The sequence below is a fragment of the Myotis daubentonii genome, chromosome 15 (assembly GCF_963259705.1).
Source record: "Myotis daubentonii chromosome 15, mMyoDau2.1, whole genome shotgun sequence".
In the NCBI taxonomy this organism is placed as follows: Eukaryota; Metazoa; Chordata; class Mammalia; order Chiroptera; family Vespertilionidae; genus Myotis; species Myotis daubentonii.
In genome coordinates this window covers 59,387,813-59,404,869 of record NC_081854.1, presented here as the reverse complement: position 1 = coordinate 59,404,869, position 17,057 = coordinate 59,387,813, and the positions used below count along the sequence as shown (strand labels likewise).

The 17,057-nt window shown below is 57.2% G+C and overlaps 1 protein-coding gene across 4 annotated transcripts; it reads right to left on the bottom strand.

Annotated features, from left to right (window-relative positions):
* Positions 1-1,101: 1,101 nt before the first annotated feature.
* Positions 1,102-15,681, bottom strand: TCF25 (transcription factor 25). Of its 4 annotated transcripts, none has more exons than XM_059668188.1 (18): positions 15,380-15,680; positions 13,849-14,013; positions 12,804-12,878; positions 11,656-11,774; positions 11,106-11,171; positions 10,542-10,624; positions 9,273-9,403; positions 8,868-8,967; positions 7,935-8,028; positions 6,625-6,717; positions 6,411-6,516; positions 5,714-5,873; positions 4,542-4,629; positions 3,958-4,116; positions 3,720-3,810; positions 3,351-3,430; positions 1,661-1,733; positions 1,102-1,443 (listed from the first exon to the last, which is right to left on the bottom strand). In XM_059668188.1, the coding sequence occupies exons 1-18, from the start codon at positions 15,569-15,571 to the stop codon at positions 1,198-1,200; spliced, it is 2,121 nt and encodes a 706-aa protein (XP_059524171.1). In that variant the 5' UTR covers positions 15,572-15,680; the 3' UTR covers positions 1,102-1,197. The 4 variants fall into 4 exon arrangements, with proteins under 4 accessions (XP_059524171.1, XP_059524172.1, XP_059524175.1 ...); XM_059668189.1 differs by having other exon boundaries at positions 13,879-14,013; XM_059668192.1 differs by having other exon boundaries at positions 1,102-1,356; positions 15,380-15,677.
* Positions 15,682-17,057: the final 1,376 nt, after the last annotated feature.

Genomic DNA, 17,057 nt, shown 5'->3' with positions numbered 1-17,057 from the left:
TATCCGGCTCTATAAATGAGGCCTTTGAGGTGGCCAGTGCCCCCACCCCAGCCTGAGACTTCAAAGGGCATGAGACTGGGCAGCCGTTGGCAGGTGACCACAGCCTTCTTTCCGGGAGGCCTCAGGACCCCATTGGTTCTAATTGCACTCGCCTGTTGGGGACTCTGTGGGAAGGAGACAGCAGATACTTTGTGATTAGTTACGGTCATGGGGGAAATGTCTACGGAAATCACAGATAATCCTGAGGCCATTTGAATCACTCGCTCTCTGGTGCCCCTGGGAGATGGCGTGAGGAATGGCAATGGACACAAGAGTGCGTCCCACCACGAGACAATGAGCCTGACTCACACGTGAGGAGGCTGTGAGAACAGGAAGTCCCTCAGTCTTGTTACTGTTGTCTCCCCAGCACCAAGAGGCATGCAGTGGGCACGCAACATGTGAGCATTCAGTATGCGAGTGAGCTCCACGGGGAAACGGGGGCACGGAGAGCTCAATGAAGGGGTGCATGTGTCCAGCCCAGCCACACCAGCAGGGTAGGGTCACAGCCGTGCAGTGTGCAGCCTGCCTCGTGGCTCTCTGCGCAGTGGGATCTCAGGAAGGGCTGGCCCAGAGCTGGGTCAGTGTCTTGGTTCAAAGGTGGCCTGGTTTCCCTTGAACTTGGGGAGGTCAGGGCCGGGAGGGTGCCCTGCAGACAGGATGCTTCCAGCTCACAACCTCAGTGCCCTGGATCCTTCCAGAACCAAACAGGCTCCCGAGTCACAGCAGCCTGGTGTGGTTCTCAGCTGCCAACCTGCCAACAAGCCTGCCTCCATGTTCTGGTCATGCTGCAGATCAAACGCCCCCAATCTCTGCCGTCCATTCCTGAGCCATCGTCTCGCAGGCTCCCCTGACTCAGTGTTTTCCAATAAAAACATTATGTCGGACTGGAAAGACCTGCCTGTGTGCCCAGCCCGGGGACCTGGTGCCTGCCCTCCCGCCCTAGACCTGCCCCAGGGCCGACAGAAGCACACAGGGCCCCTGCCTCACGCTGGGCACTGACCCAGCTTGGGAAAGAGCTCACATGCGCAGGCATAACGTTCACGTGTACAGGAGAGACAGGGAGGCAGACGGACATGGCATTTTTACTTCAGGGAGCTGGTCAATTCTGACCAGACAAATCAGGAACATAATGTACAGTGTGGGCGTGGAGCTGTGCGCTCAGTCCCACTCCCCGTCCCCCTCGGCGTGGTCCTCCTGCGGAGCCTCTGGGTCATGGAAGTGAAAGGTGGCCATCATGTCTCGCACAGCCAGCATCAGCCTGTTCAAGCCCTGGCTGTGGTCCAGGCCCTCGGCCCCTCCGTCCTCTTGCCTCTCCCCCTGTGGCAATGAGACCCATCTGAGCAGGGCTCTCTGGGCCCCAGCACGCCCACGGAGCTCACTCAGGGCCTGTCGAGGCAGCAGCTCCTGGAAGCCATATACATGCGTGTACCTAACAAGGCCAGGCCACCAGAGTGGGATCCAGCAGCCCCGCTGACTGAGGGGTGTTCTGTCCCATCGGCAGCCACGCCAGCTTCCTAGGCAGACTGGGTGCCCCTGCTGCTGGCAGTGCTGGCTCTGGACAGTCACACCTGAAGGGACCTGTTGACCCGGTGGCCAGCAGAGGCCAGGTGAGCTCACCTACCTCCATGGTGTAACTGGGCAGAAGTGACCGAAAGAAGAGGGCGATTGTGTTTCCATGGCTGACAGGGCTCAGCCTGAAAGAGAAAGAACAGTGAGGAAACGAAGCAGAGACAGAAAGGCAGCAGCTGGAGATGGGGCTGAGCTGGGGCCTGGAGCCCCAGGGGCAGGCAGCCACAACTCAGTCAGCTCAGGGGGTGCTGCCGGCACCCAGAGCCACGGGGGGACTGTTCCAGAGCCAGGGGCTGGCCCTTTACAGCCTGGCTTCTTGAACCAAGTGGAAAGCATAGCCCACCACAGCCAGGTGCCTTGCTTATAAGCGAGGATTTGGTTGCAAAGTGTTCTTCAGCACTCAAGCGAAGGAATCTAGGAAACTGGTCATAGAGAGATCCGGCCCTGGCCAGGGTGGCTCAGTTGGCTAGGTGTTGTCTTGTGCACTAAACGGTTGCCAGTTTGATTCCCAGTCAGGACACATGACCAGATAGCAGCAGGCTCCATTCCTAGTGGGGTGCGTGGAGGAGGCAGGTGACTGATGTTTCACTTTCACATTGATGTTTCTCTCTAACAATTAAAAAAAAAAAAAAAGCGGCCCTAGCCGGTTTGACTCAGTGGATAGAGCATCAGCCTGTGGCCTGAAGGGGTCCTGGGTTTGATTCTGGTCAAGGGTACATGCCTGGGTTGCAGACTCGATCCCCAGTATGGGTGTGCAGGAGGTAGCTGACCAACGATTCTCTCTCATCATTGATGTTTCTCTTTCTCTCTCCCCCTCTCCCTTCCTCTCTGAAATAAGTAAAAATACTATATCTTTAAAAAAAAAAAAAAGCGATTCCAGGGCAAGTGTTAAGGGAAGGCCCCTCTTGGTGAAATGAGGTGCTGCGACCCAGCTCTAGGAGACACTGAGGTGCTGCTCGGCAGTGACCTTAATTTGCTCTGAAAGCTCCGGGTCTACACGGCTGGGGTGGGGGACAATGCTAAGTCACTGAAGCCCTACAGCCACTCCTCAGTGCTAAGAGTCCGGCCTGCGCCTGTGACACTGGCAATAATTTCCACTGGAGCAGTTTACTGGGAACTGTTACCTAGGAATAAGCAATCCAACTCTTATACTTTGGTGAGGAAAGAAGGATTTCTACAAAACGTGCTCTTTTGAGATCTGAAAGCTCATGCTCCCTTAAGTGGGACCATTTGTTGGTGCCTCTTCCAGATCTAGGACATGGTGAGGGCTCTGGGCAAGGCAATTCCTCAGCTTTAAAAGCCAGGAGAAAGGGAGCCGTCCACACACACCCAGCAGCTGTGGACGTGGCCCTGCTTCTCCTGGCCCAGCTACCTTCGGATGACACCTCTTTACCTGGCTAGGGCACCCCAAATCTCAGTGTACCCTCCACTCTCGGCAGTTCCTGGTGGCAGTTTCCAGATTCTATACCTGACGTGTTTCCCCCACTGAATTGGACATGCCACCAGGGCAGAAGTGTCCTTACTGCTTCCCACTGTATGTGCAGCACCTGCCACAGAACCTGACAGAGCGATGCTCCTAGTCAGACAAAGACATGGAAAGCACCCACGCCTGGAAACGCTGACCCACGACCCCAAATCACTCGGCTCTGAGAGCCTGTGTCTGGAGGAGGCAGCAAGTCCCCGGCCCGAAGCACTGATCTGAGAGCCAGAATGCAAAGGCACCAGGAGCGGTGGACAGGTACCTTTCTGGCCTGGTGTAGGAGTAGATGGTATCTGAGGGAGGCAGAGGATCAAAGCCCATCATAAACTGCGTGGTCACATCCTGCAGAACGAGACAGAGAACGGAGATGCAGCCGAGCCCTGCGCTGTGCCTCTGCTCCACCCTCCGCAGCCTGTCAGCAGATTCTGGTCTGGATCGGGCCTTTCTGCTGGAGTGGCCCCCGCGGCCAAGCTGTTTACTGTGCCCCAGGCTTTGGGTGAGGGTGGGACACACCATCACCATCACACAATGCCGCAATCTCTGCCCAGGATGTCAGCAGCTCAGAGCAGTAGACTACAGGTTGCGAGGCCCTGAGGAGAGGGGCCAGCTCCCCCAGCAGCCCGCTCCTTACCGGGGGCAGGGCAGCAACAGCTTCTTTGATCTCAGAGAGGACCACGTGACGGTGGATATTTCTGGGTGCACGCTGGTAGAGCACCTTCCGCCTGGGCCCAGGGAGAAAAAGGACAGTCCTGGAATGGAGCCCTCCTCAAACCGACATTCATGATCGAGATTCCCGAGGAGAGCGCCCTCATTTTTCTCCTGTGGACCTATCAGGCCAAAAGCTGTCCAGCTGCCCCAGCCCGTCTCACCTGTTCTCACACTCTTCCACGGCGGGGTCCCCAGCATCCACTGCCTGTAGGACCTCACGGACATTCTCCTCCAGCCAACTCATGATGGCCGGCTCCTTCCAGAGGAAGTGGGACCGCCCGAGGTACAGGCTCACCAGCTGGCTCAGCGCAGGGGGCTGGCTGCGGGAAGGCAGGGCCTGTAAGCATATCCCCCAACCCAGATCCAGGCCTCCAGGTGCCTGCTGGCACATGCTGGGCACAACCAGGGTGTGCCCAAAGCCTGAAGTGAGCGGAGGCTGCCCAGAGGGCTGCCAACCTGGGATATGCCACTGCCCAGAGGTGGGGCACAGGTGCTCACTTCTGAACATCGCACGTGGTCGTTACCAAGTCTGAGTTCCTTAACAGGAGCGAAAAATACAAAAAGAACATAGGGCACCCATCCCCTGCCCCCCCGCCCCCCATCGGGAAACCTTGTGCTTTGGGCTGCAGGTTGCTCACACCCCGCCAGCTCCATGTCCAACAGGCCAGGCCCCCGCAGACATGCAGACAGCCTGTACTATGCACATGTCACATCTGTGCCCCTTGGGGGGTCTTCCAGTCTTTACCTTATTTCGGAATTGGGTCCAAAGAAGGGGTGACAGGAGACGGCGGCATCCGGCCGAACGCTGCAGCACTCGAGCAAGGGCATTAGAACTGCAGGAGGAGGCAGAGGCCTGATGGGTTACTCACGCACAAGAGCCAACTCTGAAGGAGGGTCCTCAGTCCTGCTGTTTCCCAGGGGCCCCGTCTGCATCTAAGGGGACCCACCTGTGATCCCCAAGCATGGATGCCAGACGTTCTCATCCTAAAGACCACACACCCCACCCTCGGCAGCCCCCCCTTCCCAGTGACTCCCCAGGAATGGGCTAAAGTAGCCTCAAGCTCCGTTCTGACACAGAAGCAGCTTCACAGAAGGACACGGACCTCTGTAGCCCAGTGAGCAGGGGCACGGCTGGCAGTTCTGTGGTGCAGGGCTCCACACCCGACCCGAACCCCCTGCTGTGTGTCAACAGCCCCAGGCAGGGGGCCTGGCTGCAGACCACTCTCCTCCACACTAACAGCCCCAGCTCCAGCAGATGGATGGGAGGGTCGGTTCCCTGAGCCTGCTGGGCAGCCAGTATTCAGAGCGGCCAGGCCAAGGTGTGCGTGCAGGGCTGGGCTGGCTGAGGGTGCCGTGTGCTGGGAGCCTGAGCGGCTTGGCCTCCTCCCACCCGAGAGCCCCATCTCCCCTCTGGCGCCACCTCACACACCATCCCACTGTCTGTCTCCCTGCCCTGGAACATCAGCCCCAGAGGCGGGAATCCTGGCTGCTGCCTCCTTGTAAAGCTGCATGTGGCGTAAGGACGCGGGTCCGGGGGGAGGGGTACAGCAGCGCGCTCCTTTCCCAGGCCACACTCCCTTTCAGGATGTGTGGGAAGCTGCTGACTGCACCCAGGGACGAGCCCGCAGACCTCTGCACACGACGCCCATGGGGAGCTTGTCCGGGACGCCCCAGGATGATCTGTCTCAGTCCCTCACATTGGTGAGCAGCAGCTTTGCAGACAAGAAAGCACAGCCCGGCTGGCTGGCTGCCCCTCCCGTCCCCACTTCCCCAGTCCGGGCGCTCACTTCCTGCCCCTCAGAAAATGCCACCCTCCTTCCGAAGGTAACTTCTCAAACTACCAACGTCAAGAGACACCCTAACCCCCAACCCCTCAGACTCAGCCTCACTGCCACGGGCAGGCCTGGCCGCACCCACCTCCAGGGAACATGATGAGGGCCTGTCGCACCAAGAGAGAGGCCTTTTCCCTCGCGGAGCTGAGCTCCTGTTCTGGGAGGTCTGCCTGCTGACTCAGCAGGAAATACGCCAACGGCACGGAGAAGGCAAAGTTTGGGAGCTGGGACAGATTCCGATGAGCCTACGAGGTGAAAGCCAGAGGCAGAGTTCTCAGGGAGCACCATGTGCGACGACAACCGCACGTCCGGGGGTTTTCCCTTCGCAGAAGCGACAGGCAGTGGTCCCCCTTATCCTGAGCCCTGCACTGTTCTCTTCTGCACACGAGCACCTGTGCTCAAGTTCCACTTATACACCAGGCAGAGTGGTTAACAGCAGTGAAACAGAACGGTCGTTTGAAGTACGACAGCAAAAATAACGTGACTTTTTTCTTTCACAATTTCACGAAGAGTCGATTCCTTCCAGCCACAGATCTTAGCAACCTCAGTATATGATCTGCATCAGGAGGCTTGTGGTTTGAGGCCGTGATGAAGTGAAAGCGGGCGACCTGAGCACAAGCACTGTGACACCCCCACAGTCGACCTGGTAGCCAAGAAGGCTCCTCAGCGCTCCTATGCTCTGACACCGAGCAGAGCAGGCGGGGTCTCCCGGGACCTTCGCCATGGTGTCCTCAGCGTCCCTGGAGGACAGGACGGTGCAGGCCGTTGGCGCCCCCACCTACCTCCCACTCCTGGAACAGTCGGATCAGGTACTCGTAGTCGCGCGCCCGCAGGGCCAGGTGGTCAACCAGCAGCAGCATGCACAGGGGGTCCTCGTCGGGCTCCAGGCTTCCGGAGGCGGCACGCGAGCAGGGAGGCAGAGGGAGAGAAAACCCAGAGTGGGCCCCCGTGTCACGGGCCTGTGACCCCGAGCATGCAGCCCAGCCGGACGCTCACCTCAGGATGAGCTTGCAGTACTCCAGCGCCGTGCGCGGGCAGCCCCGCTTTTCCAGGAAGCTCATCTGCTTGTAGAGGGCCAGGTAGAAGCTCCTAGACCCAAGACAGTTCCTCGTGAGCCAGAGCGACAGCAGGTGGAAAAGCCACGTCGCCCAGGGTCCTCATCCAGCACGGCCCCTCGCGCCTGCCGCGTCGTCGCCTTTCCTGTGTGGCCTAATCACTGTGAATGTTCGGGAATGTTCCTGTGTCTGCAGAGAAGGTGACGCTCTGCTTGCTGTTTGAGTTTCATGTGCAACCATTACATAAAACCAAGCTTCTTAGTTCAAACCTTTATCTTGGGGGTATTTTTTGCACCCCAACACCCACGGGAAGGTTGTCTGTGAGGCCCCAGGACAATCTTATGTCTCAGTCCCTAAAATTGGTGAAAAGCAGGATTGCAGTTATTACTTATGGGAAGAGAGTTAAAATCTGTCATTACAACCTTCATCTTTCCTCACATTTCCACAGTCAAAGTAGCTCTGATGTTGATGCACCAAGTCTGTGACTGCGATGATCCCAGCAGGCCATTATTTTTATCAACACCTACTGCCTGGTTAGTGCCTGGAGTGTGAGTATCTTATAGCCTGTCTTAAAGAACTAGGGATTTAACTGGAGCAGCCAGGCTGACAAACACAAGCAGTGGAGGAAGCTCAGATGCAGTCCCCAGTGCAGACGGAGCAGTGGGTCAGCATGCCTGGGACTCAGGACGGCCTCCAGGGCGGGGGAACGCCCCAGGACAGAGGGCATGCCCACCCCGCCAGGGCCCTGAAGACCAGGATGAGGGCAGTGGGGAGGCTGTTGTGGCCATCAGGGCCTGAGCGGGGGCAGAAGTTCAGGACGGCAGAAGTCTCTGTAAGACAAGAGGGCCCATGCCCACAACTGCTCACTGCAGAGCAACAGGGTCTGGTTGAATTCCAGCTACTCACTCCAGAACCACCCCCCCGCGTACAGGGCACTGCAGAGCTTCCTAAACTCTCGGGCACGGATCCTTTCGTCCAAAGATACAAGGAAACACGATGACAGACCCCATCACGGCGAAGTGGCTTAGCAGGCTCACTTCTAACACAAACACATGTTACCCCAGCCCTCTTGCATTCAAGCTTTAAACCCAGTGAGATGCCTGGCTCAAGCCACCTGGTGGGACCCCTTGTGGACAGCCCACGCCACCTGCTCCCACTCCCTTGCCTGGGTCTCATGTCACCTGTGAACGCTCCAGCACACAAGAAAAAGAGCAGTGAGTGCGAGCAAAGCCCGCGGGGAGGCCGGCTCACCTGTTCTCGGGTCTGCGGTAGTCCAGCCGGCAGGTCCCACTGGTGAGGCTGAACAGGGGGTGGAAGGCACACTCCATGCTGTACAGCGCTCTCTCTGTGGGGCACACAAACACCAGCGGAGGGCATCACAGCCACTGTGTGGCAGCTGCAACCCCGTCCTCTGTGGCTCACAAGGAAAGCTCTGGAAGGAGTCAGGTCACTAGGATTTAGGGGAAGTGACTGCACCAACGTGACCCTAGGGATCACCAAGCTGGCAACACCGATTCCAGACAAAGAAATGCAAACACACGTCCTCACAAAACTCACACACAGGCCCAGCAGCTCACTCACGAGGGCCACAGTGTGGGGACAACCCAGGGTGTCACGTGCTGGTGGGCACACCAACGGGGCCCATTACCCAGCCTGAGAGACACTGCGGTGCATGAAGAAGCCAGACAGACATGATCAGAAACGTCAACAGGCAAATCCAGAGGCAAAAAGCAGACTGGTGGTTACCAGGGGCTGGGGACTGGGAGGTGACTGAAGAGCTGAGGTTTCTTTTTAAGTAACAAAAATGGTCTAGGACAGGGGTCCTCAAACTTTTTAAACAGGGGGCCAGTTCACTGTCCCTCAGACCGCTGGAGGGCCGGACTATAGTTTAAAAAAAAAACTATGAACAAATTCCTATGCACACTGCACATATCTTATTTTGAAGTAAAAAACAAAACGGGAACAAATACAATATTTGTATTTGCATGTGGCCCGCGGGCCGGAGTTTGAGGACCCCCGGTCTAGGATCTACGAGGCTGCATAACTCCAACGCTTTTAACAATATCCTGGGAAACCCATTTGTACCCCAGTCACTTTATCGAATGGCATCTATGCCGCAGCCTCTGAGACACTCGTGGGAGGGGACGTGGGCGCTGCAGCAGGGCCAGTGCGAGCAGCTCTTACCCACGAGGTCTCGCGCCATCTCCTGATCGTCCTGGAATCGGCAGGCGTCGCTGAGCTGCAGCAGTGAGTCGACGTGATATGGGCTCGTCTGCAGCAGAACCTTCGAGGCAAGAAGGGAAGCTGACGTGGCTACGGTCGGGGCCTCCAGGGACAACACAGAAGGCACCAGCCCCCGGGCACTCGTTTCTTTCAGGCATCTAAGCCTCGGGGAAAGTATCATGGGGTGAGTCACATATTCCTCCAGCCCAAACAGTGTTCAACACGGTGTTCAAAACTCTGTGCCCAGGAGTCTCCACCTTCACCCTCCCCCAGCCGGGTCCCCACACTGGAGGGGAGCAGCGAGCCCCAGCAGCAGCGCCCTGAGCACGGCTCCCGGGACCCAGTCCTGCTGTGGGACTCACGCACCACGATGTTGTTGGGCTCCATCGACTCCACGGCAGCCAGGAACTTGTGCTGCGTCTGCTGGTACTCCTCGCTGTGCTCGAATGCAAAGCAGGACAGGCCTTTCTTGGACTCCAGCAGCCGCATCGACAAGCCTGGGGAGGACACCAGGGCAGGCTCCTCAGGTGCTCTTGGCGAGGAACCTCTGTGTGCAGAGTGCGAGCTGCCGCATCGAAGCATTGGTTCCGCCGTGAGCGTGGTCCCAGGTGCCTGCTGACTGCCTGCACCCTCCCTGCTCTTTTCCTACAGACGTTTCTCCTCCGAGTGTGGACAGAGGACCAACACCCAGGACAACGTGCAGGGGCCGGGCAGGCATGGAGGAGACATGACTGCAACTCACGACCAGATGCCCTTTCTGGCTGCTTCTCGTGCCCAACTTCAGGGGTACAGGGTCCTTTCTGGAAACTCCCATCTCCCTTCAGCGCCTTCATGACATAGGTCAGGGGTTCCCGGTCACCCCTGGCTTACTTTACTAGCACTACACTAAGGCACTTATCGCAGGACACACAGCTGATGCCCCCCATCTCTGCCCATGCTCGGGGCCTCCCTTCCCTACCCCCCGCCTTGGCCCGAGGGCTCCCAGGTGCTCCTCCAGGCCCTGTAGCCAAGCAGCCCCGACAGGACACTTACCCACACCCCATGCCTTTCTGCACAATTGCTATTTTTCTTTCAATTATGTGTACTTACTAGTTTGCAACAAAATATAAAATGTGACCCTTCAAAAATGAACTTGATTACTTCCTATGATATAATACCAACAGGGAAAAGCAGTAAGGTAGATAAAAAGCTGCATTAAAACATGGTCAAGCCTAGCCAATGTGGCTCAGTGGTTGACCTTCAACCCAGGAACCAAGAGGTGATGGTTCGATTCCTGGTCAGGGCACATGCCGGGGTTGTGGGCTTGATGCCCAGTTGGGGGTGTGCAGGAGGCAGGTGATCCATGATTCTCTCTCACCACTGATGTTTCTCTCTCTCTCTCCCTGTCCCTTCCTCTCTGAAATCAAGAAAAATATAAACACACACACACACACACACACACACACAAAAAACCATGGTCGAGAAGACACACCGTTGGCGTGGGACCTGTGCCCCAACACTGGTGGCACCACGCCGGGCACCCGATCACACACCTGCACATAGCTTTGCAGAGGACTGACCTGGCCCAATGGGCTCAGACACCAATAGTGCCCAGCGTCGGCCAACGCACAACCCCGCACCTCTGAAGCCTCTCACCTGGCTTGGCGTACCGGGGCCAAGTACTCTTAGGGGTCGTCAGCCACGTACACTTGGGGTACACGCGCTGTCTCTGCCGCGGCCTGTGGAGAACAGGACATGGCACCGCTTCACCTACACTGCCCGACCCCTGCTGGGCTGTGGGAGCAAAACCTCAGGGCGGGGGCAAGGGGGTGAGGCCACAAGGACAAGGACACACGTTTCTCTCTCTCCCCGTCTCTCTTCCTATCTAAAAATCAATAAAAACATTTTTTTAAAAAAAGAACTGTTAAATTAACAAAGGTCAGACTTGTCCTAGAACCGAAACTTCATGTTAGTGGTGATGCTGACTGAGCTGCAAGAAGGAACCTGCTGAGGGTTCAGGCTGGAAGTTCACACTGGAAGTTAAGGGTTTTGGAACGTTGGCTACAGAGGCCCCGAGCCAGCAGCACAGACAGCCACACTCCAGCTCCTCCCTGACCCACCCTCAGGCCCCTCACAACGGGGCACCCTGAGGGTCTCGTTTTTTCACTGTGGCGTTGAGAACCCCACCTTTAATTGAGAACATGCCCGTGTGGGTCTCACCTTTGTTCCCCTAGGACAGCTCGGGCACCGAAATACCTTTTCAGTTCTGTGTCTGGATTTAAGTGTCTAGAGAATTGAAAATTTTAAAAGAAAAATGAAATTGAGTTCTAATAACAATTCTGAGAATTTTAGAAAGTCACATAAAAACCCAGTGAGGAAAACAGCTATTCTGGTGTCCAAGACAACGAGTGGGCCTGCTTTCCCTAACACCACGGCCCCCAGGCGGCGACCTGAGGCTGGCCACTACTCTCAGCCGAGTGAGGGCAGTGAAAGACCTGGACTCATCGGGATTCCCACCAACTCAGGACCAACCTCTACAGTGGGGACAGGGTTCCAGCATCTACAATCCAGGAAAACATCTTATGTCAATAGTGTTCCCACACTGTCAGCTAGAAGTGGAAATGGAGGCATTCCCCTTATCCCCTTTCTCCTTTTCCTGTTTCCTGAATGTCTGATAATGCGCTTGTATCACTTTTAAATACAGTTAGTTTCTTCTGCTCCCAATAAGGACCTTCCTCAGCACGCAGTCTGCAGGCGCGGGAGAGGGTACCTGTGCTCCACATACAGGACGTGCTTCCTCGAGCTCAGGGGAGGTGGGCTGGGGTGGTGAGGGCCACTGCTGTCCTCAATCCTCTCCAAGATGCGATCGATGTCTTCCAGCCCATTTTCCTAAAGGCCCCAACCAGCAACATATTAATCCCCACCCTCACTTTCTTTAACACGTTACAACAACCAATGACGGACGCATTTTTACAAAGCACTCATTTGCAATCACGTTTGCTTCCTGAAAGACAACAGGCATATAACAGATTCTTCATAAGAAGCAGCGCAGAACAGACAGAATCACAGGGCCAGAAGAGCCCTCAAGATTCTGAACCACAGGCTACATTTCTGGTCTCACAGGTGCACTCACCTGCTCAGGTAACTGAGCTGGGACTTGAGATTCTGACTGAACAGCCACAAAGACACAACCTCTTTTCGGGACAAACACAGGGGCAACGAAGCACAGGGGCAATATGGAAATATTCTTTCTGACACACAGCTCCTGGGGACATTTACACCCCAGTACCCGGTATCGGTCAGGGCACAGGTGCAGCAGGCTGAGGGCTCTGCTGCCCAAGAGCAGCGTTTCAGAGGCAGAGTGGGGCTCTAACCCTCACGGAATGGAGCGAACAAACAAGCGAAATTTGGTAGGTAATCTCCCCCTTTCATGTCTCTGACTTCTGAATTAGTTACACTCCTAGCAGGAAGGAATCGAAATATCAAATAAAAACAACCTGCTTTCCTGTCCGTGCCAACAGTGCTCTCGAAAACATGGTGACATCCCTGAAACCTTCCCGACTTTCTGTAAAAAGCGTGGCAGGCACCAACCCCACAGGGTGGCACGGGACAAGAAGGGCAAGGACTTGCTGATACGCAGGGAAAGCGGTGTGAGGACAGGACGCAGGGGCTAAGCCGATTTTCCCCTAAAGACTGTGCTGAGGCTTGAATGCGCGGAGCCCAACTGCAGAGCTAAGGCCTGTGAGCGTTCTGAACTGGGAGCAGATAGGAAGAGAAAGGCCAAGGGATCTAAGCTTCATAATCATGTGACCACAGAACCTGGAGGACAGGTTTGCCACAAACAGATACGCAAACAAACAGCTTCCAACAGCCCCCTGAGAAACAGCCAGAAGACGACAGGGCAGCAGCCAGACATACCGAAGTTTCTCCTGTAGAACTTTTCTTATTTTTCTGTTTCTTTTTCTTCTTTCGGAGTTTGCCACTCACATTCGACTAATAAAAGAAGCAGATCTTAGTCAATGTAAAGAGAGGATGAGATCTTAAACCCTGAGAATCAAAGCAGAAGCTGCAGAGGGACACAGCGACACCGGACACAGGCTTGATGTCCCCTCCCTCCCACTTCATGCATGTCCTGTGACCTCACCGACTTCTCTCAGACAACAAATGCCTCCCACCAGTCTCCTGACTCTGTGCAGCCTCCACCTTCCTCTCACACCTCTTCCTGACACACCTCAGAGGTCCTTGTGACCTGACAACGCTCACAGGGTTCTGATATCCACCCAGCAGCGTTTTGCTTTCATCATTCACTTTGTCACCCACTCTCCCTGCCACCATCAGCCGCCTGGAGACCAGGCCCCACACCCATGACTCTCTGCCTCAACACCTGTCACGCCTTCACCTGGCCTCTCCTCCCATCATAGGGTGAAGACTCCTTGGGGAGCCCCCCTGCCCGTTAGGTCCATCTGCCCCACCCCCACACTCATCAGGTCTCCCCAACTGTAGCTGTCAGTCCATCCATGTCACCCTCTCGACCAGAGGCTCCTGGAGGGCAAAGACTTGTCCCTAGAGCCCAGGAGGCTCCCAAAAGCATGTGTCGAGTAAATGAGCAAAAGGTCTCTGGAGGGACCCTCCCGTGTGCCATGGAGAACACAGAACTAACCTGGCCTACACATTTCTTCAAGGCACGTCCACCCAGGGCCCTGTCCACCTGCCTGAGCCCCAGATGCACAGTCATGAAGAGCGCACACCGCTGAGCAGGGGGACTCTCCCAAAAGGACCTCCTACTGTGGAAACTTGTTTAGGGGACCCCGGATATAGCACCCGGGACGTCCACCAGTCTTCAAGATTGCATGCACATCTGATCACAACTCCCGAGGAAATCTGGGGGGAACTGGGCATTAACAAGACGAAATTCAGAAAATGACAGCAGAGTGTGTGTGGCTGGGCACCCTTGTCCCCACACCTGCTCCAGGGGCCCTGTCCTGTCATCCACCTCTCCATCCTTCCTGGGCTCGGCACTTCCACTCTGGGACTTCCTTTTGCTCCCCGACACCACAGCTTCTGTGCGCAGACCATCGGACCTCTCCCCGTTCACCACAGGTCCCTCCTCAAGATCCTCAATGTTAATCTGCAGGAACAGAGGGGAGAGAAGAGGGCGTCACGGATCATCCCGTTACAAGTGCATCCTGGAGGTGCTGAGAGGCGTGTTAGTAGCAAGAGCAGAGAGGAGGTGCTGGGGGGCACCTTCAAGGCCACTCTGAGATTGTGGAGGAGGAACAGGAACATGTTATGCCTCAAAGCCCCCAGTGCCAACCGTCTGAACAAGTCCTGGTTCAGGGCTCCTTCAGTTGATGAGCCACAGAAAGTGCTGGGGCACAGGTGGCCCTGGTGTCCTGTCTTCAGAGCTGGCATAATGCAGAATCCCAGAGCATCACAACTTATTTCCCGCTCTGAGTGCCATTTGTCTGTCTAGCAAGTCCATAAGTCTTTGTTCATAAAAAGAGCACCTGATGTGAAGATGCCGGAATTTTACCAAACGGGTTCTGTCTCCACCAGTAACAGGTCAAGTCCTACCTCGGGCGCCTTTTGTGCAGCAGCACTGGGACGCCAGGGGCTGGTTAAGATCTTGCAGCAAAGGGAGGAAGCTGGAATGAGGCCTCTAGTGGACATTTCCTCCAAACTGGCACCTACCCTTTCCCCAGCATTCAACTAACGGTGCCACCAATGCCTCTCGGTGAAAGTGGGTGCTGACTTCCTATTATGAAGTCATGCTCCCTTCCTTTAAAAAAAATCCTATTTTTCGAGTCCCTTTTGGGAAACTGAGGTGTTTTAAGGAATTCAAATTTGTAACAACCTCTATGCCAAGTTCAACCTCAACAGAAAGAACAGTGCGGACTCTATGCCTATGCTGGGCACCAGTATGATGCAGGAAACACAGGTGAGCAAAACACATGTCACCTGCCCACACAAGGTCAAGGAAGCAAGAACAAGATAAGGCTCCCACATGCAAGATTACAGCCTGAGGCCAGCACTGAGACCCCGCTGTGCTGGACGCCTGGCTGCGGGGACGCGACGATGGGCAGCACACCATGTTCCACGTTGTGAGGAGTAAAGGTGAATGTTTGTAAAGACCCTGCAAGTGCCGGGGTGGAGATCGAAATCAAGGGACCACCCCTGACCAAGGCTCTGAGGCGGGAAGCCCCGCCCCCCAACTGATGCCCCGCCCCTCGACTTGACGACCACGCCCACTCCGCTGCAGCCCAGACCCCCACTGCCCCGCCCCTGGACACCACGGCCCCACTCCCAGCTGCGGCCCGAACCGGGCGTGGCCCCGCCCCCATGACTTCATGCACCGCCCACTCCCTTCGTCCCGCCCTCCCCACTGCAGCCCGGACCCCAAGTGGCCCCGCCCCCTGACGTCACGGCCTCGCCCCGCGCAGACCCGCCTCACACACCGCGCCCCCTTCACCCCCACCCCAGGCCACCCGGCTCACCAGCTCGAACCGGTTGTTGACTCGGACTCCTTCCTTCCCTGGGCTCCGGGGGCGCCGGCCACCGGGCCCCCGCTTTGGTCCTTCATCTTCCGCATCATCGTCATCACGGAAACCAAACTGGAGGGCGCTGGGTCCGAGGGGCTCCTGTCCGCGCTGTTCCCCCCTCAGCCTCCGGAGGGCCCGGCGTGACATAGGACCCAACGGCCGCTGACGTGCGGGGACGGGGAGCAGACCGGCAGGAAGGAGAGCTGCCGCGCGCCTGCGCACTGACGGCGCTGACTCGGGGCTGGCTGGACCTGCGTGTCGCGCCTGCGCGTTGCGCGCTCCGGAACTTCCGCTCTTTTCCGGTGTCACCTACGAAGGTGCGGGCTGGCCCGGACGTGTTCTCGCGCGAGTTGCGTGCCCGGACCGCGGCGTCTCCGCGTCTTCGGGAGACGTGTCCGCGACGGCTGTGGGGCTGGGCTGGGGGAGCGGGCGCCCGGGCTCCGAGCCTCCCGCACCGGGACCTGCACCCTGTTTCGCTGAGGGCGCGCAGGTGAGAGCCGGGGGTCGGGAGGGCCCGGCCCGCTCTGCGCGCCCGGCCTGTGACGACTCGGCCCGAGTCCGAGGCTGCCCGCGGGACGGGCCCCTCGTTAGCGATCGGCTCATCCAACCGAGTCGCTCCCCAAAGCTGCGGACTTCCGGACACCCCCACGGACCACCCTCGGGCGGGATCGACCGAAACCGATCCGCTCTGCTGTTTGCCTTTTGCTGTTGCCGCCCCGGGTGGCCTCCTGCTCCTCTAGGTTTGGGAAAGCTGGTCCTGTGCGTCATAGCCTCCTGGGAGGCTTTTACAATAAAGATGGAGGGCCCAGGCCAAGCAATCCCGAGGGGCAGCATTGTTATTTTTAAAGCTCTCTGGGGAATTGCAGTGTGCAGGCAGGATTGAGAACCCCTGCCCTGCCACCCAAGTGCAAGGCCAAGATGAGCGGGAGTGGGGTGACGGACGATGGTCTCCTGTGGAGTCAGGGCAGCACCCTACCAAGTACCTCATCCTGCGAGGTGGGGGTCCCCCTTTTACAGGTAAAGCGGGACTCTAACGGGCACAGGTAGAATCTGGATTTGCATTCGCGCCTGTGGTTCCAGAGTTCGTTTGAGGAAGGCTACTGGCAAGGACGAAGAAGGGGAGGCAGGACGGGGTGCGCGCGCGCATGCCTGCACCGCCTGGCTGGTCTGGCAGCCTGTGCAGGTCACTTGGATCTGAAGCACTTCACACCAGCTGGCACAGAGCTGCTGCCTCAAGCTCCCCAGTCCCACCTGCTCCAGCCACTTCCCTAGTCTCCTAGAATCCCCGCTGCCTGCAATCCAGCTACTAAAGGGTTGTGCGCAGCCCAAGTGGGGCCTCCAGGACCCGTGTCCATGTGGCAGGCATTAGAGCCTGGTGTCCAGTAGACCTCGGTTGACATCCCAGGGAAGCAATGTCCTCACCCACAGGGCGGGATGCCAACAGAAGTCACCTCCCAGGCACATACGGGCAGGCAGGGCACAGGTATCCCTCCAGCCATTATCCTGAAGAGCAGGGCAGAGGTGCCCCTACCCGACGAACCCCAAGGGATCTGGGGGATGAGGACAAAGGGTGCCACAGCCTGGCCGGTGACAGGCAGCAGGCTAAGCTGCTGTCCCACATGCAGCCCTTGGT